Raw genomic sequence first — 23,763 nt, forward strand, 5'->3', positions numbered from 1 at the left:
TTTAGACCAGAGGGAAAAATTACTGGCAGCAAGGAAGCCTAAAGACAGAGGCAGGGAGACTGAGTTGTCCTACTGTCACCCTTACTCAGGTTTCCAGGAACCATCCACTCATTGTTCTTGCTCAGGAATCACATTGTGCAAGAATACCATTCCACAGTCCAGGGCTCCCAGTGAATTCTTTCAGGGCTTCTGGAGAAGACGCATGACAGTGGGAGTCTAAACTGTGGAGAGCCAGGCCAAGCTGCCTGCGCACACGGCTCACTGGAGCCAAAGTCCCAGTGACTTCCCTTTCTTGGCTGGGCAAGGAACGAACTCTCCAACAAAGGTATCTGTCCAGAGACCCATCTGGCTCACAGAGCAGCTCTTCATGCCAAAGAGCAGTAACTGGTGGAGCCAGAAAAGAAATTCCAGAGAGAAGTGGGGGCAGCACCAGGCAAAAAGGGAAAAGCAAGTTAGTTATTCCAGGAATAAGCTGAAACTTTCCTCTCTCTGGAACGGACATAAAGTTAGAGCTCTCCATCAAACATACAGCATACGGTACATGGAAGGCAGCAGGAAGAGGAAAAACTCCGGCCTAGATGAACCACTGTTAGGAGCAGGAGACACGGCTTCTTGGCCCGGTTCCACTGTTGATTCCTGTGTGTTCTGGCACAAGTTAATCACACTTCCACCGGTTTAACAGCCCTTGAAGGGCGAGCCACTCTATGCCGTTCCACTAGGGGCTGCGCACACACAAACGAATGAGACATGGCCCTTGACTTGCAGACACCCACAGACCAGTGAGAGGAAAACAAACACCGAGCCATGGTTCCCACATGTGGAATACAGGCAAAAGAGACCTATCACAAGGTCGGTGTGACCAATAAATGAGTAAAGTAGCGAACACACATGATACACCAGTTGGTACATAACAGGCCCTTGATAAACAGTCATTACTAATTACAGTAACAAAGGGATGGACACTGCCCAAGGAATACAGACGCAAAACCCTTCATCTGCTTTGGGAAGGGGCTGGTTCATGGGAACACTTCTTGGAAGAGATGTCTGAACCAAACAGTCACATTATTACTATAGTAACACTGTAACTAAGCTAAACAGTAACATTATTAATGATTTATGTGAGGCAGCCCTTTAAGCCTCACAAATATACAAAATATGTGTGTAATTTGCAATTACTGCCCTTTAGCATGAACTCTCCTCATTTAACAGATGAATAAATAACTAAGAGTTTATACACCCTGTATGTAAGAGACTTAGGATTTGAACTTTAACTGGCAGAGTCCCAAGGCTCGGGGCTATACTTGAAAAGATGAGCAGACTTAGCCTAGAAAAGGTATGAGTATGAGGGAGGGGGTGGGGTTGGGAAGCAAGCATTCCCAGGAAAGGCAGTAACAGCAGAAGGGAGCAGCACACAAAGGTCCAGCTCATAAAAGGAATTCCGTCGCAATGGGTCTCCATTTCTTCACAAACTACATAAAGGCAGAAGGAAGGCAATCCACCTTTGTTAGGCCCCTCTTTCTGTAAACCATTGTGCTAGCTGCATTCTGTGATTTCCTAAATCCTCACAGCAGCCGAGGAGGAGGCAAGAGGATTCTGTTTTATAAATGACACAATGGCCTTCCTCCACCAGATCCTCCTACAACACTGATGGTCCCGCATGGGTCCCTCTTAAGTGAGAATTTATGTCATTTGCAGCCCTCAAACACAGCCCCACGCGCAGGAAATGTTCACTTCACCTCTCCTTTCAGCTACTCCTATTTCCTAGAAGTAAGTACACTAGAATATTCTATCCCGGAATTCAGAGATCTGGGGAAAAAAACAAAAAACAAAAAACATCCCAGATCGAGGTCTACGTACTGCTGGAAAACTGTTCCCCACACAGGTCGCACTGTATCTCTTTACTGCTACTGAAAAGGACAAAATGGTCGATAGTGGTTAAAAGTAGGAAGCCTTCTACAACTTTGCATTTTAAGTGTATAGTTTGACACATTCCAAATGAAGTATACACCTGTGAACCCACCACCAAAATCAGGATTTAAAATTTTGATTACTCCAAAAAGTTCCCTCATATCCCTTTGAAGGCGATCCCCACTCCAGTCCCCCACACCTTCAGGCAACCACTAATCTACTTTATTTTATTACTATGTTACTGTGGATTAACTACGTCTGTCCTAGATAATCACATATGTGGAATCCTACAGTCTGTATTCTTTTGTTTAGGGCTTCTTTACTCAGCACGTTTTTGAGATTCATCCAAGTTTATCAACAGTTTATTCATTTTTATTGTTGAGATGCATTCTGTTGTGTAAATATATCAAAATTTGTTTATTCACTCGTCTGGTGATTAATATTTTGTTTGTTCTAGTTTGGGGCTACTGTGAATAAAGATGCTATGAACATTTGTACACAAGTCTGTATGTGGACAAATGTATTCACTTCTCTCTCTCTCTCTCTTTTTTTTTTTTTAAAGATTATTTATTTATTTATTTGACAGAGATCACAAGTAGGCAGAGAGGCAGGCAGAGAGACAGGAGGAAGCAGGCTCCCTGCCACGCAGAGAGCCTGATGCGGAGCTCGATCCCAGGACCCTGGAATCATGACCTGAGCCAAAGGCAGAGCCTTTAACCCACTGAGCCACCCAGGCGCCCCTGTATTCATTTCTCTTAAGTCAATGCTGAGATGTGGGGTTGATGGACTGGTTGTATGGTTTAACTTCAAAAGAAACTACCAAACTCTCTCCCAAAGTGGTTGTCCCTTTCCCTGGCTGCTTATAAGAAACTTGCTTTATCACTGTTTTCAGCAACTTCACTGTTTTGCGGGGGGGGGGGGTATTTGTTGTTTTTTTATTTTTTTGCTTCTTGGTTAATAGCTTTTTTAGTATATAATTTTCTTAAGATTTTATTTATTTGACAGACAGAGATCACAAGTAGGCAGAGAAGCAGGAAGAGAAAGGAGGAAGCAGGTTCCCCACCGAGCAGAGAGCCCGATGTGGGGCTCGATTGCAGGACCCCGGGATCACGACCCAAGCTGAAGGCAGAGGCGTTAATCCACTGAGCTACCCAGGTGCCCCAATTTTCTTCTTTTTTAAAATTTTTTTTATTTATTTGACACAGAGAGATTGAGCATAAGCAGGCAGAATAGCAGACAGAGGGAGAGGGAAAAGCAGGCTTTCCAATGAGCAGGGAGCCCAACATGGGACCCCATCCCAGGACCCTGGGATCATGACCCAAGTCAAAGTCAGTCCCTAACCAACTGAACCACCCAGGCGCCCCTACAATTTTCTTTTTTTAAGATTTAGTTACTTGAGAGAGAATGAGAGAGAGACTATAATTTTACTTTCTTAAGATTTATTTACTTGAGGGGCGCCTGGGTGGCTCAGTGGGTTAAGCCTCTGCCTTCGGCTCAGGTCATGATCTCAGCATCCTAGGAGCGGGTCCTGGGAGCGGGTCCTGGGACCAAGCCCTGCATCAGGCTCTCTGCTCAGCAGGGAGCCTGCTTCTCTCTCTCTGCCTACTGCTCTGCCTACTTCTGATCTCTCTCACTCCGTCAAATAAGTAAATTTTTTAAAAAAGATTTATTTACTTGAGAGAGAACGGAAGAGAGAGAGTGAACAAGTCTGTGAGAGGCAGAGAGAGAGAGAATCTCAAGCAGACTTCCTACCAAGTGCAGAGCCTGAAAGGGGGCTCGATCCCACTCAGGACCAAGATCATGACCTGATCAGAAACCAAGAACTGGAAGCTTAATCAACTGCGCCATCCTGGCGCCCCTACTGGTATATAATTTTCATACAATAAACCCCACATGTTTCAAGTGTATCATTTGATGAATATATATATATGTGATCATCACAACCAAGATTATAAACATATTACCCCCAAAAGTTTCTTTGTGCCCCTCTAATTCTTCCCTTCCCCCTTCCCTCACTCCCCACAGGACCATTGGTCTGCATTTCATCACTACAGATCAGTTTATAATTTCTAGAGTTACATAAATGGCATCACACAGGGAGCGTCTGGGAGGCTCAGTCATTAAGCGTCTGCCTTTGACTCAGTCATGATCCAGGGTCCTAGGATCGAGCCTCGAGTTGGGCTCCCTGCTCAGCCAGGAGCCTGCTCATCCCTCTCCCCCTCCCCTGCTCAGTGCTCTTTCCCTCCCTCTCTCAAATAAAATCTCAAAAAAAAAAAAAAAAAAAAAGTATAAACTATTTCCACCTACATAAAATAGAAAAAGCAAAAACAAGTCTACAGTGACAGAAAGCACATCAGTGGTTGCCCAAAGGTCTAAGGAGAAATGAGCATCAGAAGCGCCAAGTGTACTTCTGGGGTGGTAGAAATGTTCTATCCTAATTATGGTGGTAGATGCACGTGAGGAAAGCTCTATGAATTAAAGGCACAAAGTGCCTTCTGAAAGAAGACAGAAGACTATCGTGGTGACCTCTGTTGCAGCGGAGTTTTTAATATGGGACACCAAAGGCACAACCAAGTCTAAAGGAAAAAAAAAATCAAGAAACTGAGCTTCATCTAAATAAAAAACATTTGCTTTTCAAAAGACACAGGAACGAAAAGGCAAGCCACAGACTAAAACCAGATATTGGCAAAACGTCCATCTGTCAGGTAGTCTTGTCTAGAATATATAAAGACCTCTCAAAATTTAAGAATAAAAAGATAACCCAATTGGAAAAATGGGTAAACCTTTGAACAGAGGCCTTACTAATGAAGATATCTGGGTGGCATAAAAGCACATGAGAAGATAGTGAACACAGTGAGTCACAAGGGGCGGGTCTATTCAGATCACAGTGAGCTACCCCTCCACACCTACTGGAATATCTAGAGACTGCACGTCAGTATAACATGCAACTCGATCTCAGGGTCATGAGTTCAAGCCCCATGTAAAGCTTACTGCAAACTAAATAACTAACTAGTCCAAGACTTGTTATAAAGATTAAAAACACTATTCAATGGCTTTCACACCAAAATAACACACACAAGAGAATGCAACAACTTTTCAATTTCAACTAAAATTCAAAACATAGTAACTAGAGAGTACTTCTCACCTCTGTGCATAATCTTGTGCTTCTCCCTCAGGTATGTCAGACCTTTTATTACCTAGAAGAAAGACAATGTCACAAGACGGGAAATTGAAATGATGGTGGTTAGTCAGCCTCCGTATTTTACAATGATCTAGAAAATATTTCATCTAACATCACAAATTTGCCTTCTTTCCTTATTTTGTATTCAATTTTTAACCTGTCAAGAAACCATCTTTTTAAATGGTATAGAGTTACTTTAAGCAACATTGATTATTTCAGGTTTAGACAACTTTAAAAACCCTGGTGCTTGAATTCCCTTTTTTTCTAAAGCTGCAATATAAAAAGAGGATTTTTCATGCCACAGTGGGAATTCTTTTGGACACCCTGTCCTATTTCTGTAGACACAGATTTTAATATAAAGAAAGTCACTTTTCAGGTTCTGACAAAAGAAAGAGAGAGAGATATTATATCTAGAATCTAGACAGGGAAAATTCTAGCAAGAAGACCCTACTCTTCTTACAAACTTTCCCTTTGATTGACTTACTATCTTCCTCCCATGTCCATTTCCTGCCAGCTCATTAACTTCCTGATGAGGGGGCTTGGTAGAAAAATTACACAATATACTCACAGCAATGCTAACTTTTCCTAAAATTTGCTCAGGAATTCTTCCAGCTTTCTTCAGGACTTGATCCAAGGAACCCCCATCCTAAGAAAAAGAAAACCAGCCCATTTAGTGACAGTGTTTCTAACTATTCTTTCAAGTGTTAAACTTCAGCAGGGAAGGATATCTCCCATGTGGCAAATCCCCCAGAAGGGTAACGTTTGATTTGTTCCAGACTTCAAAGACAGAAATGCAAAACATTGGGGGAGGGCTCAAGTAACCAAAAACTCAAATCATATGAATAAACATTAAATGAACTACCAATCCAGGAATCAAAAAAAGCTGTGTTGGGGGCACTTGGCTGATTCAGTCAGTAGAACACGTGACTCTTGATCTTGGAGTTGACAGTTTAAGCCCTATATTGGGTGCAGAGATTACTTAAAAATAAAATCTCTGGGGAGAAAAAAAAAGGTTTGTGCTGAACTGAAGGGAAGAGTATATGGTTAGGACCAGAGGCTCTAGAGGCAAACTGTCTAAATTCACATCCCACCAACTCTGCCACTTACCATCAAGGGAACTTTGACCATGTTACTCACAACTTGTAAAATGGGGGTGGTATTTTAAGGCTACTATAATAACCACAGGGTGACTATAAACAGTGAACAAGCTAATACATGCAAAGCACTCAGGACAACCTCTAGCCCATAGTAAATGCTCAATAAATGTCAGCCATTTTATCACATTTATCACCAGCATATAAGTCACAACTTGTATTTGATATTATCCTAACAAATCACAGTTAATCAAATCAAAAGAAAAATGCCACAGAAAGTAATAATTCATTCCACAAATCCTACTAAGTGTCATGAAGTGGTGTTAAGTTCTATGGAGGGCAGAGATATAAAAAAAGACCTGTTCCCATCCTCAATAAATGTACAGGGGTACCTGGGTGGTTCAGTCAGTTAAGCATCCATCTGCCTTCAGCTCAAGTCATGATCCTGGGGTTCCTAGGATCAAGTCCCACATCAGGCTCCCTGCTCAGCAGGGAGTCTGCTTCTCCCTCTCCCTCTGCCCCTTCTCCCCAACCCCCTTCCCCACTCATGTTCTCTCACTCACTCTCTCTCAAATAAGTAAAATCTCTAAAAAAATAAAAATGTACAAAGTAGAAGAGTAAATATACAACTCCTAATAAAATAAGTGCTTAAGAAAAGTGTTATAGGGGCGCCTGGGTGGCTCAGTGGGTTAAGTCTCTGCCTTCAGCTCAGGTCATGATCTCAGGGTCCTGGGATCGAGCCCCACGTCTGGCTCTCTGCTCAGCAGGGAGCCTGCTTCCCCCCGCTCTCTCTGCCTGCTTCTCTGCCTACTTGTGATCTCTGTCTGTCAAATAAATAAATAAATAAATCTTTAAAAAAAAAAGAAAGAAAAGTGTTATACCTGCAGAAGAGAGAAGTAATTCTGATTTCGCTTTATAGAATGGCATTTGTTGGCTAAAATTAACAACTCAGGAAACAACAGATGCTGGAAAGGATTCGGAGAAAGGGGAACCACCTTTCACTGTTGGTGGGAATACAAACCGGTGCAGCCACTCTGGAAAACAGTATGGAGGTTCCTCAAAAAGTGAACAATAGAGCTACCCTAGGACCTAGCAATTGTACTACTAGGTTTTATCCAAAGAATACAAATAAAGTATCTTGAAGGGGCTCATACCTCCCACTGTTTATAGCAACAATGTCTACAATAGCCAAAATATGGAAAAAGCCAAGATGTCCATCAGCAGATGAATGGGTAAAGATGTGTCTGTGTTCCCACCATGTGTGCACAACCACACATGCTGGAACATTATGCAGCCATCAAAAATAATAATAATAATAATAATGCCATTTGCAATGACATGGATCAAACTAGAGGATATTATGCTAAGTGAAATAAGTCAATTAGAGAAAGGCGAATACCATATGATTTCACTTATGTGGAATTTAAGAAACACTGATGAACACAGAGGAAGGGAAGGAAAAATAAATTAAGACAGAAACCGAGAGGGAGACAAACCATAAGAGATTCTTAACCCTAGGAAACAAACTGAGAGCTGCTGGAGGGGAAGGAGTGGAGGATGGGGTAACTGGGTGATGGGCATTAAGGAGGGCACGTGATGCAGTGAGTACCAGGTGCTATACACAACTGATAACCCCTCAATTCTACCTCTGAAACTAACAATACACTATATGTTAATTAAACTGAGTTTAAATTATAAATTTAAAAGAAAAAAAGGCACTCAAGGGGCACCTGAGTGGCTCAGTTACAGGTCCAACTCTTGATTTCAGCTCAGGTCCCAATCTCCCTCTCTCTCTTACCCTCACCCTGTTCACACTGCTCATATGTGCATGCACTCTCTCTCAAGATAAATAAACCATTAAAAATTAGTCTGAGTCTGGGGTGCCTGGGTGGCTCCGATGGTTGGGCATCTACCTTCAGCTCGGGTCATGGAGGGCAAGGGGTAGAGGGAGAGGGAAAGACAAACCCAAGTTAGATGACCCCTGCTGAGTGCAGATCCTGCTGGGCTGGATCCCACAACCTTGAAATCACGACCTGAGCCAACATCAAGAGCTGGAAGCTCCAATGACTGCGCCATGCAAGAGCCCCATTTTTTGTTGTTGTTTAAGTATCTGAGAGAGAGAGAAAGAGACTGATTTTTAAAGTATCTCATCTACACTGAGCAGTTACTCAGTCATTTACTAATGACCTCTGTGAAAAGCACAGGTACATGTGAAAAACTAGGGATGGAAAAAACTATAAATACAGAAACAAACACCCTCTGCTTGGGGGGAAAGAATATTCAATGAGGCAGGGCACCTCAAATCCTCCTCTGAAACAAGGCAGGGAACAAACGGCTGAATGAGGAGAACAGACATCACTACAGGTGCTCAGAGGAGGAAGGGGCTAAGGGAATAGTTGGCACCAGGAGGGACATGGAAACTGCACCTGAGGCAGCAAGACCTGGCAAAGCAGGGGGACATCTCTGTAAGCTTCCTGCCTCCAAAACCACCTAGCCTCGGTGACACATGGAGCGTAAGGTCACAGAACAAGGCACATATGATAAACAGAAGGACAGAACATGTTCCCACTTTTTTTAATATAAGTCAGAAAGAGAGAGGAGAGAGCAGGAGCACAAGCAGGGGGAGTGGCAGGCAGAGGGAGAAGCAGGCTTCCTACTGAGCAAAGCACCTGGTGTGGGACTCGATCCCAGGACTCTAGGATCATGACCTAAAGGCAGACATTTAACTGACTGAGCCACCCAGGCACCCCATAGTCCCACTTTTATACACATAAAAAAGTGTTTGCATATGCACACAAAGCCAGAACATCCAAAATGTTACCAATAGTTACTTCTGGTCTAGATGGTAAGACCATGAGGGATTTCTGTTGCGTGATAGTTCCTTCTTTGTGCTTTTCTTCTGTTTGCAAATTTTCCACAGTGAATAAATGTTTTACCTTTTTAAATTATTGAACTCCTTTATGAAAGTGGAGTATTAAATCTACAAATGAATTAACTACAGTACTTACTAAATGTCCAGTTTGTGCAACAGCCCTCTAAGATAGATAGAACACCACTTTCTACAGGAGGTGAGAAAATAAGTAGGATTCATTCAGGGATACAGACCCCTCAAGAAATGTCTCCTAAAACAACGCTAAAAATAGATTATCCACTTAAAAATCCTAGGCTTATAGAAAGGAGCATTTAGACCAATCACTCTCTATCACAGTCAACTCTGAATCACAGATGCTGAGGGAGAAGAAAGCAGTACAAGTGTGAATTCCCAAATACCCTTGAGTACCCCCAAACAGGTTGTCTTCTCCTCAGAATTAATGGTAGGTGGATCAGTCAACCCAAGAGCACGATGGAAGATTCTGAAATTCAACCTAACATTTCCTATGTGCCAGAACTCCCACCCAGACATGAGAGTGCAATCATTAATCTAGAACCAAACAGAGCTCCCCTGCAGAACCACTTATTTTCTAAGAATCCTTGGAAGAGTCCTACCCACGCTGTGATCCAGGCTGAGTTTCAAGTCACCCTGTGGACCTGGCCGCCTTCACAGTGCCGCAGGCCCCTGGTGGCCAAATCAGGACATCAGAGCCCAGGTAACCACATCTAAGTCAGCGGGCTTCTAGAAACACGAGCGCACCACTCAATTTCCTTTACCAGTGGGAAGAGGGACGCCAGTGCAGAAAGAATCCAAGCCATTTCTCTCCTGCTTCCAGTTGGATGTGGTTTCAGATCCTTTGTCTGATCGGCTTTGCCTCTAATTATCAGGGAGGACTATGCAGTTAAAACTAGGTAACAAAGCAACTCTGTCAAAACCGGACTCAAATGAGGTAGAAATGCTAACTCCTTGGTTCTCAGGTTCCACAGCCTAAGACAGAGGGCAGCCTGGCTCCCGCTTTCCCTGGGGGGTTGGGATAAATATTCCTATTAAAAAGGAAGAAACCCTGGCTCTCTTTCCTTTCACCTCCTTCCCGGCTGTGAGCAGAGTTACAGCGTGAACAATGGGATTATTAGCAACATTTACAAAGCATGAACCACAGTCAGAATTACCCAGAGCTGCCTACAACTCACCTTACAACCTTTTAATTTCACTTCACTGTTGCCAAGGACTTGCCTTCCTTGACTAAAGCTGCTGAAATTGTACTTATTTTTAGAAGCTAATTATTAAGTAAATCAATGGTGCTTTTGTGAAGGTTTTCTATAGAAGAGACAAATGCTTTATGGAAAAAAGGAACTCAAAAGCTTTTACTCTTGCCTGAGAACCATTCCCCTGAATCCTCAGACCCCCAGTTGCTCAGCTACCACCTGAGCAGGAATCTATTTCCCTCAGGGCAGGAGATTCCTATCCTGATCAGGGGGCATCCATTCACCCCTGGGGTCTCAACCATCCAGACTGTGCAGTGCGAGCACAGCTTCTTTCTAGCAGAGGTCAGCCCTAGGCTAAGCACGTTAGAAGATGGGTGAATTTGTCCCATGGATCCCAAGGACACAAATTCATTTTAAGATGCATCTAAAAAATGATGTGGGCCAGGGATAGATGGGCAATATGTGGTCAAGCAAATATGGCAAAACCGTAAGCGCAGAATCTGGGTGCTGGGTTTACAGTGTATCCTACACCTTGCTGTGTTTAAAACTGTCCTAATTAATGAAGTGTTGGGGGAAATGTTAGCCACAAAGAACACACAGAGACAGTGACAAAGACAGAAGCCAAGAACCTCTGAAGTTGGGACGTGGCTAATGCACAGGGTCTAAACAACAACACCTTTGAAATGTGGAAGCTGAGATAGAACAGAAATCCCCAAAGAGAAGTGGCAATGAGCAGTCAGAGAGCTCTTCTGTCAGAGGAGGCCAGGATAGGAGCACTCTTGGAAGAAGGGCTGCTGAGGGGTGAAGAAGGCATGAGTGGGTCCGGGGCTAGAGCAGAAAGCTACTCTGGAGCGTGGCTGCTTGGAGCGTGGCTGCTTAGACCTCAGGCCACAGAGCTTCACCACACGATCCTGCCTCTGGTCACTCTGAGCCTCTCTGTCAGCATTAACATACTGTTGAGCCGCTCTCGGTGCCTGGGGATACCTAGGAACAGAAAACCCCAGGCCTAACTCTCTCCCACCATGTCCCAGGCCTGACTATGCCCTCCGCATCTGGGCCTCCTTCACTCAGCCACTTGACACATTTCACCCAACAGGCACCAGACACTGTGTTTGACCCTCAAAAGGTTCTGACCCTCCAGCTTCTGCAAGCCAGCTTTCTAGGCTCAGGCTCCCTGGGGTAACTCCAGAAATATTTTCTGTTTCTGTGGGAGGACCCTACCATGCCCACAAAGCCAAATCCAGGAGAGGAAACCTGACCTGAAGATACTGGAAATGGACTGAGAGGATGGGAAACCGACCCTTGTCCCGTCCTGAGTCCTCGTGTCCCCCTGGAGGGAAAGGTTGGGTGGGAAGGGCAGAGCAAGAGGCACAAAGGTTGTGATCAATAGCCAAGAATCCAAAGTGAATAAAGGATTCCAGAATGAGGAAGCCTCACTACGGGTGCATTGAAGACAAATAAAAAGACTGAATTCCTCACAGCAAGAGGCGACATAAGGCTAACAGAACAGGTTCCAGCAAGTTCTGAATAAAGGAAAAGGCTGCTGCCTATCAATGTCTGGGGCCTAATCCTAACCTCTGAGGCAAGCACCCCGGAGTTCAACCATGCTCACCCGACACATAGCATCCTTGTTCCTCTAACAAAGGGAGAACGCTGAGTGGCAGAGACGTGGAGGGAATTCAGGAAGTTACCTGATGGCTCAGAAGACAGCATGAGAGGACACCGAGCCAGTACTCAGGAGCCCTTCTGTCCACACAGACAATCCTCACCTAGGAAGGTCCTAGAGCACAGCCATCTGGCCTGCGACCAGCTCTGGAGAAGAGAGAGGCTGCTCACAGGATCTCCATACCCCAGCGGCTCCTGTGGCACCCTTCATATCACAGGCAACACAAGTAAGTGTTTGTGAAGCTGAACCCATGCTAACTAACGTAAACCCTGAGTGGCTATAAGCGCCCAAATCCACAGAGACACAGGTGTTAGCGGGAGGCAGGACCCCTAGAGAAGGGCTAGCTGCTCCAAACATTTCTCTGCACAGACGAGAAAATCCTGAGAGAGCCTAAAATTTAAAGAAAGCAGACCTGGTCAGAGACACTAGTTAGGATTGAGCTCACTGACATTTACTGGTTATAGAACTTGGACTAATTACTAAGCTCTCAAGGCCATGTTCCCTGCATCTACCACCTTAGGGAGGGTGGTCCACACTGTGTCTCACAGGAGAGGGCTGATGGGATTAATAATTTCCACGACATGGAAAGGACTCGCCAAGTGATGGAAGATGGGAGAGCTAGTCACTATTATGTTTAGCTATGCCGCCACCCGCCTTCCATTATTGCAGTAACACCTACCAGGGAAAAGCCTCCTCTGGCCATTACCTCCAACCTCTCCCCCTTCTAGTTTTCAAGCACCTCCCCTCCCAGTTCCCCATCTTCATCCAAAACTCCAGGCAAGAGCTAGAAAACCAATCATCATCAGCACAAAGCACCCAAGAAACCCAAAGCATAAGGGACAGCCCCCTCCCCCTGCACCACACCCCACCAAAGGGAGGCTAAGACCCAAGGGGAAAATATCAGCACCCCAAGACTGAGGGAGGACCAAACCAGACATATTCACATGCTTCCCAGAGGCTGCTGCACTCCCCTTCAAGCAAGAGGAAGGAGAGCTTTCTCAGTGACCTTCAGGCACGCAGATGTTTTAGGGTCTGCGTTCCACACGGCTCCCCACCAGGCAGCAGATGCCTCCAAAAGTGTGCATGGCACTCCCTGATCGTTCCCATGAAGAGAAGTTCAAAGTAATGGGGCTCCGGCAAGGGACAAACCTCCCTGGCAGATGCTCCTGGAGTTCATTAAGGCCAGGCCCTGGGGCTGTCCTTCCAGAGGTCAGGGCAGGAAGGAAGTGCAGCTGCTGAAGGGCACTCGACCCACCCGAAAACTGAAAGCACAGCAGCCAGAAGTGCGCAGACTGGGTCACATCAAGCCCTTGTCTCTGAGTTGTCAGCTCCAGTGAGAATGAAGCGGGCACTACTGTTCACAGAAGCCAGGCCTGAAGTCAGTGCCCCAGGACTGACTCCGTTATCTTCCCTAACCCTTGAGGACTCATCTACTAAGAGGGAGGTAGAGGAGTGGCCATTGTACAAAAGGAAGAAACAAGAGAATCAGAAAGAAGCATGCCCAAGGTCCCGACTAGAAGGTGACAGTCTGTAAACAAGTCATTATTGAGCACCTGCTGTGTGCCAAGACTATTCTGGGTGCTGGAGACACAGTGGCAAACAAGACAGTGTCTATTTGGATTTTTGTGGAGAAGGGAGATATGAATAAACATCTCAGATTCCAGGGCACCTGGATGGCTCAGTCATTAAGTGTCTGCCTTCAGCTCAGGTCATGATCCCCGGGTCCTGGGATCAAGCCCCGCATCAGGCTGCCTACTCAGTGGGGTGCCTGCTTCTCCCTCTCCCACTCCCCCTGCTTGTGTTCCCTCTCACTCTGCCCAATAAATAAATAAAATATTTTTAAAAATAAAACAAAAACATCTCGGATTCTAAAGTCCCCTGTTGCCTCATGGGGACAGGGAAAAACAGCGATCACGAAGCCAGCTTCTCTCTCTGAAATTCTGGCATCCAGGATGAAAACAGAGCCTTAATCACTATCCAGGGGATTCAACAAAGTACTGGCCTTGGGGTCCGACAGCCTTGGTTTAAATTCTAATTCCATTAACTAGCTGCAGGACCTTGGGCTAGTCATTCATTTCTCTGGGCCTCAGTCTCCTCATTTGTAAATCACAAATGATCTACCCAGCCATTGAGGTTGTTGAGAAAATGCAATAAAGTATCAATCTGTGTTAGGCAGTACATGATGGGATATATACCCGACACATTAATCTGTATTAGTACTGCTAACATGATTATTGTTGTGCACTGTTACTGTCACTATTACTATTACTGTTAGGCACTGGGAAGAGCAGGAAGGGACTCTAGGCAGCTAATGGTACAAAGATTGGTAACTGGGCACCTGGATGGCTCAGTGGGTTAAGCCTCTGCCTTCAGCTCGGGTCATGATCTCAGGGTCCTGGGATCGAGTCCTGCATCGGGCTCTCTGCTTGGCGGGGAGCCTGCTTTCTCCCCTCTCTCTCTCTGCCTGCCTCTCTGCCTACTTGTGATCTCTCTCTGTCAAATAAGTAAATAAAATCTTTAAAAAAAAAAAAAAAAAACCACAAAGACTGGTAACTCAGGTCCACACAATTAATCGGTAAGCGCCCCCTTATTTGCCCCCTCTGATGTGTACCAGGTGGTGTTACTACTCTGGACGCCAAAAGAACCCCTCCGGACTGTCCTGAAAGCAGATTACAGTCTCTGAGGATGGGAATGTCTCATCTCCATAACCCCAGAACCGGGTACCTAGCACATGACACTGCACATCATAAATCATAAATGGATTTAAACTACACTAACCAGGTTTTACCCACATCAAAATCTTGGGGGCAAGAAAATTGGGAGATGTGCTCTGGGCATTCCCACCAGGGTTACCTGGTTGCTGTCACCTCTCTTTGTAGAGAGGAGGGGATCTCAGAAGGAGGCCTGTTGTTTTTGGTTATTATTCCAGGTTCTACAGTCACGCTTCCCAGATATCCAAACAGGGATATGGATGCAGGGAGGAACAGGGAGGCAGCCGGTCGCATCCCAAACCAAAGACGAGCCCAGAGCCATCCGACTCCCAGACCACTGCCCCAGAGCCTGGAAGACTGCCACATACCATGTGCTCCATGCAAATGCTGATCTCGCCATCGCTATAGAATGCACCGTAGAAGCCCACGATGTAGGGGGAGTTGCACTCGTGTAGAACCTGAAGCTCCCTTATGATCTGGTTCCGGATTGCAGGTTTGATCTCCAGGTGAATGAGCTGGGGAAAGAGAGGTAGGAGGAAAAGAGGCTTTAAAAATACACAGAGGAGGGGCGCCTGGGTGGCTCAGTTGGTTGAACGACTGCCTTCGGCTCAGGTCATGATCCTGGAGTCCCGGGATCGAGTCCCGCATCGGGCTCCCAGCTCCATGGGGAGTCTGCTTCTCCCTCTGACCTTCTCCTCACTCGTGCTCTCTCTCACTGTCTCTCTCTCAAATAAATAAAATCTTTAAAAAAAAAAAAATACACAGAGGCATGGATGGATGGGAGCGTTCTTCAATGCTTAAGCTCTTAAAGGCACCAAGAGAGGAGACAGGCACGGCGTAACTAACAAGTTTCCACCTGACCAAAGCACTTGGTGCTAACCTATCAAGGCGGGTATTAGTACTGGAGTAGCTGGAACCAGGGGAGGGTGGCTGTGCCTCTGTTCCTAGAGCCAAGAGTGACGAAGAGGGAAGCTTACCCCTCCCAAGAACAAAGCTGAATGGAGAGTCTCCTCCAAAAGGACCTGTGAAGCTGAGAGATGAGGGGAAAAGCAGCCTTGAGGACCGGCTGACACCCAAGGGCTGCGGGAGTGGAAGGGTATAAGGAACTGGGCATGTGAACCTCAGTTGCCCAGGAGATTGCCCCTTAACCTCTGGACCCTGAGGTAGTGGACAGCCAGCCGGGGCCTCAGGTGCCACCTTATGACCCCCTCACACTGTCCCTGGTTTCATCCAGGAGACAGGTTGACAAACACATCTGCCATATGAAATGGGTACTGAGTAAGACTAAGCCACCAGCAAGGGTCACAGACAAGGAGTGCCAGAGGACGTGGGAGCTGTGGTTATCGTGGTGGGCTGGAGCAGCTAGCAGAAGCCAGATGGGAGGTGGGCCGCGGAGACAGACACTGCTTGAAAGAAGGAAGGAGCGGCCGGAGCAAACATTTGGTGATGGGATTAAAGCTGGTGGGCCAGGAAACACGCAAGTGCCTGGCCTTCCTATATCAGGGGCCACATTCGGAAAGAGGAGGACCACGGGTGGACAGAAGTCCACCTCCAACACCGCAGGCTACATGGGGCCATGGCAGGGAGCAGAGATATCACACCGCAGGGAGATGCAGGAGAAGTGCCCACAGGGCTGGAATGCAGGCAAACAACTTGAAATCAGTGTCTAGTGCATCGCTGCCTGGCTAAATGAAAGTGTTTTCTCCTGCACGGGAAAATGGCAAAGAGGCCCCCTGCATTCTTTCCAGAACACGCAGAAGGCTAAGGAAGGTCACCAGCCATTCTTTTCCAGTCTGGAGGTGGGGATGAATACACTGACACACCGCCAGTGCGTTTATCCTATCAACTCACAGATAACAGGAGCTCAAAATTCAAAAAGCGCGAACAGGTACCAAGTAAAAAGTCAGTCTTCCTCCCAGTGGCCCCAGGCCCCAGATCTTCCAAGAGATAATCCAATTACTTATTCACCAAGGCCAACCTTATTCAGCAACCCCACCTTTTTAAAAAAATTTTTTTTTATTTTAAGTGGCCTCACCTTTCTGGCCATGACCAGGCCTGACGGCTTGTGGGAGACCTTGAACACCACACCACCGTTGCCCGCACCGAGCTCACTGATCTTCTCAAAGTCGTCATCCTTCAATTCCCCGACCTTCTGCTTCTGGGTGAGAAAGGCCTCAAGGCGCTTCCGCTGCTGCTCATCAAGCTCCAGCTCCTCAAGCTTCTTCTGCAAGGCCTCCAGGTTGGTCCTGTCCCAAAGGGGGAGCATGAGTTAGAACCAACATCAGAGGGGTCTCCCCCAGAGAAGTATCTGTGTGGTGGAGAGTTCCAGCTCTGGGGCCAGACGGAGAGCGGACGCAGGGGTTCTGGGGAAGGGTTCCATGCGCGGTGGTTCTGGGGCCTTCACTACACCACCCGACACCCCTCGCCAGTGACACCCTTCTCCTTTCGAGACCTCAGTTTCCTCATTTGTCAAACGAGGGCATTAGATCTCTCTCACTATGCTGCAAGTCTATAGAAGGAGCCAAAGAATCTGCTAAAATTCTGAACGAGCCACCTTCATCTGCTTTAAAATCCCCCTTCCAAAGGTCCTTCTAGTATTGGATTTATTAAGCTAACACCATACACAAAATAAAATCTATTTCCTAAAAAAAATCTATTTCATTAAACTGAAATTAAACCAAACCATCAAAACAGGCTCTAAACTGAATGGCAACAGCAGAAACTCCTCTCTAATGCATCCAGGTCAGGAGCCAGGTTAATCAAAGCAAGGAATCCTAAAAATATATACCTAAAGTTTTTATTTTTGCATAATATATATAAATGTGCATTTATTCACCCATCTTCTAATGTAGGTAGGACAAGGCCCTCTCTTTGAATAAAATTCCACTGGTTAAGAGCCCCACACCATCCTCTCACATGAACCAGAACAATACACTATCATTTCCAATGCCTGATTCTTTAGAGTAAAAACATAGATACAGAATATCAACACAAGGGGCTCCTGGGTGGCTCAATGGGTTAAAGCCTCTGTCTTAGGCTTGGGTCATGATATCAGGGTCCTGGGATCCAGCCCTGCTGCATTGGGCTGTCTGCTCAGCAAGAAGCCTGCTTTCCTTCCTCTCTCTCTGCCTGCCTCTCTGCCTACTTGTGATCTCTGTCAAATGAATAAATTAAAAAATATTAAAAATATATATACATCAACACAAAATTGTTAGAGTTTTAGGATTTCCCCCCATCTTAATGCTCACCTAATGGTATAATAATGTTTAGTGAGCTGGACTTACTGAGTCTTTCCAGGGCTTTTAATTAGTGGTCAAAGAGGGTGGGGAACCCACTTCACCTGTAGGCATGTTTCACCAGTTTATCTAATATTTAAGTATGTTACATAATTACAACACCAGCCACAACCATACAAACGACGCTGGGAACAAACCGGCTCTTGGTAAGCACATAATTTCGCCGGTGGGTGCAGAGGTGAGTGGGCAGGACAGAGCGGCCTGCGAGCTGTGCATTCAGCATGCTGGTGGGCAGTACTGAGTTTACAGAGAACAGAAAGCATGCGTTACTCCAGGGAACTCGTGAAGGAGACAGTGGTGAAGAGCTCCCACTGTGTTTCAGGTGATTTTAGCCCTAAACAAATGTGGCAACAAGACCATCATTACACATCAGAAGGCTGGAGCCCGCCCCCAACATACGCGCCCCACTTCTGAGCTTCATGGGTGGGAGTAAGCATCATCTTCCAGCCTTCATTCATCCTCTTTTCCAACTCTCAAGAAGGCAGGGAGATCCAAACCCTCCTGCCACCCTAGTCTATGGGAAGATGCAACACACCTTACAAATAACAGTATACTAGCCACAGAGGGCACCAGGCTGTTCTCACAAGCGTCCTCACTGGGGGCTCTTGGGGAAGGAAGGCTGGTGCCATGGACTGAACTGTGTCTCCCTCAAATCCGTATGTTGAAGGCCTAACCCCCAATGTAAGTATGTTTAGAGACAGGACTTTTAAGAGGTGATGAAGGTTAAATAAGGTCATGGGGGTGGAGTCATAATCAGATAGGACTGGTGGTCATTAAGAAGAGAGGTGGCCTCCCTGCCTCTGGGCACACACCAAAGAAGGCCCTATGAGGACACCAAGAGAAGGGTGCTGTCTGCAGGCCAGGCAGAGAAACCTCCCCGGAACCCAACCACACCAGCACCCTCATCTCAGTCTTCATGCCTCCAGGACTACGAGAAAATACCCTTCTGTCATTCAAGCCAAACAGTCTATGACATTTTGTTATGCAGCCCCAACAGACTAAGACAGCTGGTAATTCTCATCCTGCTGAAAGGTTCAACTATGTCTCACAGCTGCCCCGGCCTCTCAGGGGTAGGGGCCCAGAACCAGTATGGCTGGGAGGATACTGTGCACACCTTCAGGTTTCCTGACTCTCAGAAACCCATCAATGACAACGTTGGGAGACACCTGTCAAACGCAGACAGACCCCACAACTAAAACTTCATTGAGGTTCCGGCTGCCTATAGGGCTCAGCAGTCCATTCCAGGGGCTTCTGTCAAACATGCATGCATGCTGGGCAGGTGATGGGGGCAGGGACTGAATGGAAGTAAGTCATTCTCCTCACAGCACTGTGTACTGTTACACTTTCTCATGTGTTTAATCCTCAACAGATGTCAAACGCAAGCACAGATGGGTGAAGTGACTTGTCCAAGGTCACACAGCTACTAAGCAACAGAGCAAGGATGGAAACCTGGCCAGAGAGAATCTCTAATTTTAACCATAATGCTAGACTACCTCTTCAAAAACTTCAATACTTTCAAGGAAGGCAACGTGATGACAGGGGTAAGATCCTAGCGGGGGCCTCTGCGACAAAAGGGCTCGACTGCTCATAAAGATGGGGCACCTCCACAAAGCACCCTTTGCTCCAGATGCAATCCTGCCTACCCTGCATGCACATCAAGTTCAATGCTGCCTTGCAAGTAACACTGGCCACAAGAAACCCCACCCAATAGGCAAAAAGAAGAAATGCTACTAACTCTGCTCATTTTCCCGACTTTGTAGAAACAAGTAATTCTCCCACCTTCCAGAAGAAAAACTTAATCTGGCCTTCCTCCCTCCTCGACCTGTCTAACCACCTACCCCACCAGCTAAGGAGCTGGCTCCTCACTGGTGCGTTCAGAAGGCTGAGCCACAGAGGGACACAGTAAAGACTCCACACTGTGTTGCCCTGACTTTCCTGATGACGGGGCGGGGGGGGGGGGGTAAAACAGCACTGCCAAGCTGACAAGTCATTAGTAACCGGGAATCCCGGATCCTTACCCTGCCTGCTAGCTATGCAAGCACCGACTGCTCATTCAACTCTGACACATCTCCGTCTTCTCTCCTGTCAAACAGAATCACAACTCTATGCTTCCTTCACCGGGGGAGGACCAGAACAGAAAACCACGGGGAAGAACTATGGGATTCTGGCATGCTTCTACACTAGTGTTAGGGCAAGTGCGGGTAGGCTGGAGGTCGAGGAGCTGCTGCCAAGGCAGCAACAATGGAATCCAGAAGTTACTACCTTTTCCCTTAACAATTCTTAAAACTCTTGAAAAGTTTCTTAAAGGAACTGTTGCAGAGGATGAAAGACAATGGGTTTTATCTGAAGGTGAAAGGAAAATCCTGGCATCTCAGCAGCTTTCAGTACTCATTAAAAAGAAATCAATCAATAACGTAGCTGTGTTTAGTACTGCTTCCTCCTGCTCGGGGAGTCAGTGATGTTCCACATGGTTCCTGCCCCGCCCTACCCCAAGCTGAAATGCTTCCAGCAAAGGAAAAGGGGGGCCTGTCACCCCTCAACCACACCACCAGTCTCCACATCTCGGAGGACCAGAACCTGTCTCTTGCACAATCTTTGGTTTTAACTGAAATCAGCAAAATCAGGACTATGGATCAAGACAGGGCGCTGGAGCTCAAAACAATAAATCTCTCTCTCTCTCTCTCTCTCTCTCTCTCACACACACACACACACACAGTCCTCCAGGGATCAGCTGTGATGTCTGCCTCCCATCACCCCATGCACCACAGCAGAGAGAAAATAACTCACAGCAACATGAATTCTGCACCATGGCTGTCTTACAATAAACACAAGTGCATCAAGATACAAGAAGATTATAGGTTTGAAATGGGAAGGCAGAGAAGAGCAAGAAATGTGGAGAAAAACAAGGGTTGTCATTTGTGTTCTGAAAACACCAAGGAGGCACAATGAAGTGGGTGGAGAAAGGACGATCCTATGGGCAAGAACATCTCCTTCCCTCTCCCTCATCCCACCCATCTGCTAAGCCCAAGGGCACTGCCACAACTGGAATCTTGCATTTGTGGCTCCTGCATTTAAACCAGGAAGCAGCATGAAACATAGCACAGGGAGGGACCTCTAAGACCCTACTGGACCCATTCTACAGGTGAGGAAACGGAGATCCAGAGAGGACAAAGTCACAGGACTTACGGGCAGCTAGCTCTCCTAATTCCTAGAACAGAGCACCTTTCAAGGCCCCACACTGCCATCGCCAACCCTGATGGTCACTGAGATGGGAAGCTGACTTAAAGGAATGATTTAAGGGGGAGGGAGATAACATCTGGACAACGGAAAGGGTGCCATACCCCAACAGAAATGGGCCACAGCAACATGCCAACACCAGCCAGCGGTCTGTCACCAGCCTGAGCCTTGCTCTAGCCTGGGTGGCAGGCTCTGCCAGGAAGGAGCCCAGAGGGAAGAGCAGAAGATGACAATCAGTGACCGTGCTGGAGCAAAGAAAGGGTCCCAGCACGGGCAGGGGGTGTCCTCAGGGAGCTCAGGGACTCGGGAAGTTCTCTCTCCCTGTGACACTGGGCAGGGAGGAATGCTACTGGGGCTGGGAAGAAAGAGGGGAGGCAGAAGACCCAAGCCAAGGGCAAACAGTATCAAGAGACTGACAGCAACCCCTCCAACCTCACCCTGTATGACCGCCATCTGTGAGATCTTGGGCAAGCTACCACCCTTCCTGGCACTCAGTTTCCACACCCAGTTTTTAAAAAAAAAGTACAAGGGGAGGAGGAGAGAAGGGAAGGGGAGAGTTGTCTAGTTCTCGGTCTCTGGGATCCAACCACGCCCGTCAATTTGACAAGCAGCTGAGGAAGTAGAGTAAGACTGAGTGTGTGTTCAGGCTGAAAAGCCAAAGATCTTCAAGAGAAGGGATATGGAGGGGAGGGGAAAGAGAGAGATGAACTGGCTTTGGGTTCTCTACAGAGTCGAACATGGATGGGGGTTTGTAGGGATTACAAAGAAGGTGCCTGGGTGGCTCAGTTGGTTAAGTGTCTGCCTTTGGCTCAGGTCATGATCTCAGGGTCCTAGGATGGAGGCCCACCAAAGGGTCCCTGCTCGACAGGGTGTCTGCTTCTCCCTCTCCTTCTGCCCTCCCCTGATCATCTCCTCTCTTTCTCTCCAAAATAAGTAAATAAAAGTATTTTAAAACAAACAAACAAAACAACAAAGAGTCTAAGAGAGGAAAGAAGAATGGGCCTGAAGGGGGAAGGGAGTGAGGGCCAAAGGCACAGCTAACCGATTCCAGACTCCATCCCAGGCTAGCCCATCAGTGTTAGGGAGTGCAGTTTAGGCTAGCCCCAAAGAGCACGGTGGAGAAGGGGTTCTATACTCTTACCCCTCAAACCTATAGGCCGCTCTGGGAAGGAATGCTCAGCTCACTAGACAATAAAATTCTAGGGTTACATAAGAAAGAAGCCAGATGGAACAACAAAATATGTGTGTTCTTCTGCATCTATGTCAAATTCAAGGAAAGGCAAAACTAATCTACGCAGTTATAAAGCATAAAAGTGAACATGCTTTTGGGTGGGGGCAGTAACCAGAAGGGGACATATGATGTGTGTCAGCTTTGGCAGGGCCACAATGCTAAGGTATTTGGTCAAACTTTATTCAGAAGGTTTCCACAAAAGTGGGGCCTGTGGGGAGGGGAAAGGGATAAGAATAACACTTAAACTGGTCAACTTTGAGTAAAGCAGATTACTCTCCATAATGCAGAGTGGGACTCATCCAGTCAGTTTAAGGCCTTAAAAAGAAAAAAAACTAACCTCCCCAAAGAAGGCAGTGTGCCAGCAGACTGCCTTTGGACTTCACTGCAAGTCTACCATGGGTCTCCACCCTGCCAGGCTACCCTGCAAACTGTGGACTTCACAGGCTTCTGTAGTTCCACAGCCAATTCCTCAAAAAGTTGCAGTCAGGTCAGTGTCTGTCTGTCTCTAATCTCTCTCTCTCAATTTCTATTTCTACCTCTATATATATATGCATATATCTTGGGTGCTGTGGTCTGATTTCTTTTTATTCCTTTCCTCCTTGTGTCTCAGTCTGGATACTTTTTTTTTTCAGTTTAGATTATTTCTACTAACCTATCTTCAGGGTCACTGATTCTTTCCTCAGTTGCCTCCAGTCGGCTGACAGACCCCTTGACTTCCAATGTCATGTTTTTGAAATTTTCTAGCATTTTCACTCATCTTTGGTTTCCATCTCTTCTGAAATTCCTCATTTGTTCATGCATGTTGTCCATAATCATAGGTTATTTTAAAGCCCCTGTCCGTTCATTTCAACATGTAGGTCACCTCTGATTCTAGTTCTATCAACGGTCTTATCTCTTGTAAGTTGTTTTTCTCTCTCTCAATTCCGTGTCCTTTAACATTACACTGAATGGTACACACTGTACTAGGAGAATAAGGACTGAGGGACATCATCTTTATGCTCAGAAATGGGCACATTCTTCTGTCATGCTGTTAGCATGTATTCGCTGGGAGCTGAGCTAGGTTTGGGTTTTCTGGTGAACACTGGTAATCTCCGTGCACCACAGGCTGCCAATTTCTCCAGCAATGAGTTTTATCTTGCACTCCGAGTGGATCCTGAGCTGCAGAGATTTTTTTTCCCCCCTCAGCGTTCCTAATCCTCCCTCAGCTTTAAACCATCCCCTAATGCCTGGCCACCGAGTGAGATCTTTCCTCATGCCTCTGCCCCTCCTCCAGAGATTGAGCGCAATTACTTTTAAATAACACCCTCACATCATCTCTGTGACCACCTTTTATTTCTTATCGCATCATTGGCTTGAAGTGCC

General features: G+C 46.5%; 1 protein-coding gene across 1 annotated transcript in view; it reads right to left on the reverse strand.

Moving 5' to 3' along the window:
- Positions 1–23,763, reverse strand: part of MAP2K1 (mitogen-activated protein kinase kinase 1) — a 78,301-nt gene that overhangs the window by 22,279 nt on the left and 32,259 nt on the right. Inside the window, exons 2-5 of the mRNA XM_044229686.1 lie at positions 16,673–16,883; positions 15,006–15,152; positions 5,658–5,735; positions 5,054–5,105 (exon numbers count right to left, since the gene is read on the reverse strand). Of these exons, the coding sequence (XP_044085621.1) occupies positions 5,054–5,105; positions 5,658–5,735; positions 15,006–15,152; positions 16,673–16,883 (488 nt within the window). The remainder of the gene's footprint in view (positions 1–5,053; positions 5,106–5,657; positions 5,736–15,005; positions 15,153–16,672; positions 16,884–23,763) is intronic.

The sequence above is a fragment of the Neovison vison genome, chromosome 13 (genome assembly GCF_020171115.1).
Source record: "Neovison vison isolate M4711 chromosome 13, ASM_NN_V1, whole genome shotgun sequence".
In the NCBI taxonomy this organism is placed as follows: domain Eukaryota; kingdom Metazoa; phylum Chordata; class Mammalia; order Carnivora; family Mustelidae; genus Neogale; species Neogale vison.